We start from the raw sequence: 8,034 nt of genomic DNA, 5'->3' as shown, positions 1-8,034 counted from the left end.
GGGGCCGCGCACCCGAGCCACGGGCCGCGGCTCCCCCATTGTGGACACTTTAAGAATTGAGTTGTATGGAGAGTGAGAGGCGTAAGAATTGAGTTGTATGGAGAGTAAGAGGCGTGAGAAATAAAAGGAAAATAAAAAAAAAGGTAATTAAGTGGATTTCACCATTGCGGCAGAGGAAATTTAAACATCATATACCAACCCAAAGGGCCTTGCCATAAAACCACCCCCGCCCGCCCCCGCCATAAATGCTATCGCACCCTCTCTATACGCTCTGCAATTACTCCATTCCTGCCTCATCTTCTTCTCCATCATCTCTCCTTCTTCTTCATCATCGCCTTCATGCCTTTTTCTATCTCCTTTTCCTTTCTCTCCCTTTCATCAACAATTCTTCTTAAATTCCCTTCACAAGAAAGCCTCCATCTGCAATCAAACTAGAAAACACTTCACTGCCTGCCCAAAACTGCTTTTCTCCAATCCCTTTAATCTCCCAAATCAGTAGATCTCTACCTTCAATATTTCGCCAAACCCTAATTCAGGATTAGGGTTTTCTTCTCCTTTGTTCTACAAAGTTTCAACAAAAGTAAGTCTACTCTCATATTTTGCATATATTCTTATAGCAAGTTCTATGCTTGTGCGCTCTCTAAAACCTCAATTCTCTCTCTTTCAAAAGAAAGGAAAAAACACCGTAATTCTCGCTTTTCTTCTCACATTCTTGTATTCCTAATTATGTTTTTATTTTAATTTTATTTCTTGGACAGAGTGAAAAGATTTGAATTTGGACACCGCCGAAGATCTCATGGGCGTTATATGAAAAGCCGTTTTAAGAAACTAAGATACAGCTAGAACGTCAAGAGACCAGTTCACAATGTAAACCCCTTCTCTGCAATTTCTTTTAGAATAATGCTATGCGGCCACATTATGGCCAGCCATAAATTAATTAAATATAAAAAAAAATTGATTTTTTTTCAAATTTTTGGTTTAATACTACTTGATTTTACTTTTATATCATCTTCATTATATGTTGCTCAACATGTTAGTGTTGCTCTTTCGTAGTTTTTGCTCAACTTATTACTACTGTCATTTCTTGATTATTGCTCAACGTATACAGTAATTCGTGATATTAATGTGTTTTACGTAATGGAATTCAAGGATAAGTATCAACTCACAAGTCCATTCACACACATATAAGTTTATATCGGTAATTCTAATTTTTTTTATACGTGTAAATGGGCTAAATTAACTCTTTATGGCCGGCCACATTATGGTCATTTAGCATCACTCTTTCTTTTACTCGTTTTAGTCCTTTGGCACGTCACGACAGTGGAGATGAAAAGTCTTGTTTTTAATCCAAAAACCAAGAAACAAAAAGTCCACAAAACCTTAAAAGAAACAACAAAACAAAAGTCCATCCCTCTGCCATAGAATCTACTAACTTTTAGAAACCCAATAAAACTTTATATATAAACCCCCATTTCGCCGGAATTAGAGAGAAAAGTTTCTAGGGTTTATATGGTCCTTCAAATGCTCGGACCAAAACAATAGTGGGTGAGTTTTAAGAGTTTTCTTTCAAATTGGTTCAGGATTACAAGAATCTTTTCTTTTTTTACCATCTTATTTAGAAATATTTTGTGACGCAATACACTCTTACCGGTGATTTCGTTGTACAATCTTTATTTCTTAATGTAGATCTGATTAGGACTTGAGCTAAGTTTAATTGCATCGTAATATATGTAGACCGGTCTTTGCCATTCTATCTTCTTCACCGGGGAGAGTAAAGATAGATCTGAAGACCTGACGGCATCATTAACACTATAATCACATCCTATTCTAAATTGGTTTTATGTTTCTATTTTTAATCGAATATTCTACACGCTTAAATGAATGCAGCTGACCCCCGTTTTCTCGCTAGTAAATGAGATTCAATTCCATTTGCTTAGTTACATTTTTCAGTCTCGCGTATTAATTTGCCTCCAAATTAATGCCTCCCTTCTTCGAAAGAATTGCGTGTATACATAAGCGTGTAAACAACGGGAAACTGTACAACTACAACACGCAGTTTTAAAGCAAAATTCATTCCATTTGGTATTGCAACTTTTCAATTCCTAGCTCCAATTCATAAATCCTAACATCATTATTTGTTTGGCAGATCTTGATTCGAAACAACGGCGACTTTAATAGCAGAAAAGCAGCAGGTTGTAAGATGTTTCAGCCAAACATGTTCGATAGCCACCATCACCTGCTGGATATGGCGCATAAAACACTGGAAAATGAGATGGACTTGATTAGAGACGACGAATACGAGAGCAAGTCCGGGACTGATATTATGGAGGCACCATCTGGCGATGATCAAGATCCCAATCAACGCCCAAAGAAGAAGAGATATCATCGCCACACACAGCATCAGATCCAGGAAATGGAATCGTAAGCTCACTACTACTACTACTACTACTTTCCATCTCTTGTTATCTCCCTTTTCTATGCTTAAATGAGTATTTTTGACAGGTTCTTCAATGAATGCCCCCACCCAGACGACAAACAGAGGAAAGAGCTCGGCCGACGACTTGGATTGGAGCCTTTGCAAGTTAAGTTTTGGTTTCAGAATAAACGTACCCAAATGAAGGCCCAACATGAGCGTCACGAGAACACTCAACTAAGAAACGAAAACGACAAGCTTCGAGAAGATAACATACGGTACAAAGAGGCTCTCACCAATGCTACTTGTCCTAGCTGTGGAGGCCCAGCTGCGATTGGCGAGATGTCGTTCGATGAGCAGCATCTCAGAATCGAAAATGCCCGCTTAAGGGAAGAGGCGAGTAATATATAGTATATGATTCATTTTTTTGGTTCACTATCTAAATAATTAGGTCTATGTATATGATGTTTGTTAATATGCAGATTGATAGGATATCTGGTATTGCTTCGAAATATGCTGGGAAACCAATGCTGTCATATCCTCATTTATCCCCGGGAGAAGGAGCATCGCGGTCGCTTGATCTTGGAGTGGGGAGTTTCGGGGGTCAGGTGGGTATAGGTAGGGAAGTTTTTGGAGCTGCAGATTTTCTCAGGTCAGTATCAGGGCCTACTGAGGCTGATAAGCCAGTGATAATCGAGCTGGCCGTTGCAGCAATGGAGGAACTCATCAGAATGGCTCAAGCTGGAGAACCCTTGTGGATTCCAAGCATCAGCAATGGTGCAGAGATGTTGAGTGAGGAGGAATATGGAACAACCTTCCCCCGCGGAATTGGTCCCAAGCCTTTAGGATTGATATCCGAGGCATCAAGGGAGTCGGCTGTAGTCATCATGAACCATATAAACCTGGTCGAGATCTTGATGGATGTGGTAGGATGAGCCACCGTTTCATTTTTCAATTAGTACATAGATAAATTAAATGCCTAGTCTCTGATGCTTGGTTTGAATTGTGATTTCAGAACCAATGGTCGAGTGTGTTTGCCAGCATTGTTTCGAGAGCAGTGACTGTGGAGGTGTTGTCTACTGGTGTTGCAGGCAACCACAACGGAGCTTTACAAGTGGTATGTCTGCTACCATGATTACTTTGTTCATTAGTTATATGTTTATATAGATTTGGCTGAGTGATGTGGTTGGTTCTTTAATTAGATGACTGCTGAATTCCAAGTGCCCTCTCCTTTGGTCCCAACGCGGGAGAATTACTTCGTGAGATACTGCAAGCAACACCACGACGGGACATGGGCCGTGGTTGATGTTTCTTTAGACAACTTGAGGCCTGCTTCCATTTCAAGATGCAGGCGACGGCCGTCTGGTTGTTTGATTCAGGAATTGCCTAATGGTTACTCTAAGGTATGACTAATTGATCAATGTAGGTAGGCATATGATCTAATCAGCAGAATCACATGGTTTAATGTACATATATGTTTAATTTGGTAGGTGACATGGGTTGAACATGTAGAGATAGACGACAGAGCAGTCCACAGCATTTACAAGCCATTGGTTAATTCGGGACTAGCATTTGGGGCTAAGCGCTGGGTTGCAACTCTTGACAGACAATGCGAGCGCCTAGCCAGCGTGATGGCGAATAACATCTCCGCAGGCGATGTTGGAGGTACAATTCCACCTTTTTTTTAACTTACTTTCAACAATTATTCATTGAAGTAATCCTAATTATGCATGTGTTGCAGTGATTTCATCTCCAGAAGGTAGAAAGAGCATGCTGAAGCTAGCGGAGAGGATGGTGATGAGTTTCTGCAGCGGCGTGGGAGCTTCGACCGCTCACACATGGACGACACTCTCAGGGAGTGGCGCGGATGATGTTAGGGTGATGACCAGAAAGAGCATGGACGATCCAGGCAGGCCGCCTGGCTTTGTGCTCAGCGCTGCTACTTCCTTCTGGCTCCCCGTCTCCCCCAAAAGAGTTTTCGATTTCCTGCGCGACGAGAATTCCAGAAGCCAGGTATTTCATCTGCTTATGCAATTCTGTTCTCATTCATTACAATCTGCAAGTGATTCTAATCAACCTACTTGGATCAAAGTGGGACATTCTCTCAAACGGCGGCCTCGTTCAAGAAATGGCACACATTGCAAATGGACGTGATCCAGGAAATTCGGTCTCACTTCTGCGCGTCAACGTAAGATTAACAAATAACAATCCATACTTCTAAATCGCTCTGTTTATAGTGGGGAACTAAAACATGAAGGTGTTCATATTTTCAGAGCGCGAATTCGAGCCAAAGCAACATGCTCATACTTCAGGAGAGCAGCACGGACGCAACGGGATCGTACGTGATGTACGCTCCGGTAGATATCCGCGCTATGAACGTGGTCCTAAGTGGCGGCGACCCGGACTACTTGGCCCTCCTCCCCTCGGGTTTCGCCATACTCCCCGACGGGCCCAGCAACGAAGCCGGGGGAGTTCCTGAGGTGGTGGGATCAGGCGGGTCGCTGCTAACGGTGGCCTTCCAGATACTAGTGGACTCGGTTCCGACGGCGAAGCTTTCGTTGGCATCGGTAACAACCGTTAATAGCCTCATCAAATGCACCGTTGAGAGGATTAAGGGCGCTGTCCTCTGCGACACTGTGGTGTAACATTGGAGCGAAGGGGAGAAGTCAAGAACGCACCTCGCGTGATCCTTGCAGAGCAAGGGGTTTGGGTTCGGGTATTGACTCTTGAGATCAAAGACCTGCTTTTATTTGATGTGTATGCAAAAACTGCTGCTGCTATGTATTATCTCTGTTCTTCGCCAACTAATTCCTTTTATTTCCTTACAAGGTTTTAATTACCCCTAAATTCTTGCTTCTTTTTAACTAGCTATATGTAGTAGTAGTAGTACTAATTTATTAGTTGCATTTTGCTTTATCAACATGTGCGCCTCTTTATGTGTTCAGTACTGTTTCGAAAAGGCAACGGAAGTGTTTAGGCCATTCACAATAGGGGACGATACAAATTGTCGATCGATCGACGGTTTTGCATGATATCTGCGATCAACAGTGCCCCCCAAACTGCCGCTCTATACTCTGCGCCGAACGCTACCGGCGCCTATTGCAGGCCTTACAGCCGATAAAGTGACGATCGCAGTTTTTTTTTTTTTAATTATTTCTTAAATTCACACTATAAATACCACTTGTCATCTCATTTCATTCATACCTATACTCCAATTTTTACACATCTCTCTCTTTTTCACTCTCCACTCGAATGGATCCTTATGATGACGACGAGATTGTGGGTGCCTTAGAGCGAGCCATGTTGGAGTGCGGTATGCGCATGGAGCGACAACAAAGGCAGCAACAATTACAAACTTACAACAGCAGGTCCCTAAGCCAATCAGTCATTGGGTGCAGGTCTTCCAAGAGCATGACTTAGCTGCCGTACGGCTGTACTTGGACTACTTTGTGGCTGAACCACGGTGGGGTCCAACTAGTAGTAATTGTACTCACTTATATTGTCGTTGAATAAATATGATTGTTAGCCGGGTCAGCTCCATCAGATTCTGGTTAATTAGGTATACTCAAGTTACAAGCTAATAGGACTAGAAATTTCTCTTTGCCTTTTTATGGGATAAATTATTTGAGCAATGCCCTACAAGGGATCACGCGTGTCCATGGTCTGTGTACCTAAATCTATCGCTAAGCCCATTAAGGGCTAAAATTATTTGTTTTAATTGTGATAAACTCCATCCGTAAAATAGTCTCATTTATAGTCAATTTGATCAACGCTTTCTGTACCCCGATAGCGGCTTCAGTGGTAACGCCCCACTTTTCGAACCCTAAAGTACATGTATTTAATGCTTTTGATATTGCGAGGTCTGCGAATTAATTATCGAGTAAAATTGTTGAATATGTGACGTGGCTGCTCGAATAACTGGATACGGGGATAAATTAAAGGTTTTCGAAGAATTGATTATTTGTTATGAGAGCTAGAAATTATGAAATAAATTTCAATGCGAATTTAAATAATTTCCTTTCCGTGAGGAATATTTATTGGACTCAATTCCATGTTGGATCCGATAAATTAAATAAATAATATGAAAGTCCAGTCCGTGATAAATAAATTGTGTACAGATTTATTTAAATAAATTAAATAAATAAAATGAAAGTCCAGTCCGTAAGAATCTGCACAGATTTTCCTCCTCCGTGAAAAGATATTCCTCTTCCGTAATCTGCAAATAAAATACCAAAAACCAATATAATTTCAGCTAAATCACGTTTAACCAAAAAAAGGAAGAATTTGAAATTATATTCCCTAATCCCACGTTGAAACCGCTCCCACCTATCCCACAAATCTCTCCAACTTCTCAACCAAATCTTCTTCCTCTAAATTTATGCTCCTCTATAATAATTGCTGCATCAACATCCCTGCAGCAAACAGAGGAAAGTCTTCAAATTCCTACTCAAGGTATTGTTTAAACTCCATCACTATTACACGTTTTTGGCTTTCTAAACCAACTCGTCAAACTCATTCGATCTTTTCCGACAGAGACCGAGAACCCAACTCGACGCAGGGGAAACTACCGTTCATTCGCTCACAATTTGCTCAAAATCCGTTCAAGGTATATGATGGTTCCGCGAGTTTTTGATGTTAGTAAATGCTGGTAGAGAATAAAGACTACGACGCAACGAATTTACGTGGTTCGATTTACTGAAGTAAATCTACGTCCACGGGAAGAAGGGAGGGCAAGATTGTATTGCTTGATCTGGGATTACAGCTTACAACACAGACTTGCTATATGATATTTTATCTCTAGAGAGCTTAACCTTTTTCTATCTGATCTAAGTTCTATTTATACATTGAACTAAGATCGTGGCTTGCATCACCACTAATGATGGTTGTGGATGTCGTGGAGGTCATGGAGGTCTTGCATGTAGCGTAGGTCATGGCCTACGATCGTGGCCTGAGTTGACACCACGTGGTAGTGGGTGTGTTGGAAGTTGTGGAAATCCTGTATGGGTCCACTAACTCCTTGTTCGGTCGAAGACTGAGACCGAACTGCATTGGTTGCCGATCTGAGAGTAGAGCTTGATGCCGACCTGAGAGCAGAGCTTGATTGGTTGGCTTTTACCGAGCTGTAGGCTGAGGCCGAACTCTTACTGAGACCGAACTGCTTTGGTTGCCGATCTGAGAGTAGAGCTTGATGCCGACCTGAGAGCAGAGTTTGATTGGTTGGCTTTTACCGAGCTGTAGGCTGAGGCCGAACTCTTACTGAGACCGAACTGCTTTGGTTGCCGATCTGAGAGTAGAGCTTGATGCCGACCTGAGAGCAGAGCTTGATTGGTTGGCTTTTACCGAGCTGTAGGCTGAGGCCGAACTCTTACTGAGACCGAACTGCTTTGGTTGCCGATCTGAGAGTAGAGCTTGATGCCGACCTGAGAGCAGAGTTTGATTGGTTGGCTTTTACCGAGCTGTAGGCTGGGGCCGAACTCTTTAGTCGTGCCGGACTGATACTCTTTAGTCATGCGTCCACTAACTCCTTCTTGGGCTTTAGGCTGATGGGCCGTCATTGCTGTTGGGCTTGTTTAGTACGCACCCCATCACTACCCCCCCCGAAGGGCGAAGTGAATCACTTC

At 42.3% G+C, this 8,034-nt stretch overlaps 1 protein-coding gene across 2 annotated transcripts; it reads left to right on the top strand.

Moving 5' to 3' along the window:
- The first annotated feature begins 276 nt into the window (after positions 1 to 276).
- LOC121791418 (homeobox-leucine zipper protein MERISTEM L1-like) lies at positions 277 to 5,270 on the top strand. Of its 2 annotated transcripts, XM_042189372.1 has the most exons (11): positions 277 to 580; positions 759 to 867; positions 2,147 to 2,421; positions 2,503 to 2,809; positions 2,896 to 3,339; positions 3,429 to 3,530; positions 3,616 to 3,816; positions 3,904 to 4,078; positions 4,155 to 4,426; positions 4,506 to 4,601; positions 4,687 to 5,270. In XM_042189372.1, the coding sequence occupies exons 3-11, from the start codon at positions 2,201 to 2,203 to the stop codon at positions 5,056 to 5,058; spliced, it is 2,190 nt and encodes a 729-aa protein (XP_042045306.1). In that variant the 5' UTR covers positions 277 to 580; positions 759 to 867; positions 2,147 to 2,200; the 3' UTR covers positions 5,059 to 5,270. The 2 variants fall into 2 exon arrangements, with proteins under 2 accessions (XP_042045306.1, XP_042045307.1); XM_042189373.1 differs by lacking the exon at positions 759 to 867.
- Positions 5,271 to 8,034: the final 2,764 nt, after the last annotated feature.

The sequence above is a fragment of the Salvia splendens genome, unplaced genomic scaffold (assembly GCF_004379255.2).
Source record: "Salvia splendens isolate huo1 unplaced genomic scaffold, SspV2 ctg806, whole genome shotgun sequence".
Lineage (NCBI taxonomy): Eukaryota > Viridiplantae > Streptophyta > Magnoliopsida > Lamiales > Lamiaceae > Salvia > Salvia splendens.
Note: the sequence above shows the minus strand (reverse complement) of the source record. Positions and strands in the feature narration are given on the sequence as shown.

Coding starts and splice junctions, on each gene's coding strand:
- LOC121791418 (XM_042189373.1), top strand. CDS start 2,201: ATGTTTCAGCCAAACATGTTCGATAGCCACCATCACCTGCTGGATATG. Junction 3,340..3,428: donor TCGAGATCTTGATGGATGTG/GTAGGATGAGCC, acceptor TTGTGATTTCAG/AACCAATGGTCGAGTGTGTT. Junction 3,817..3,903: donor TGCCTAATGGTTACTCTAAG/GTATGACTAATT, acceptor TTAATTTGGTAG/GTGACATGGGTTGAACATGT.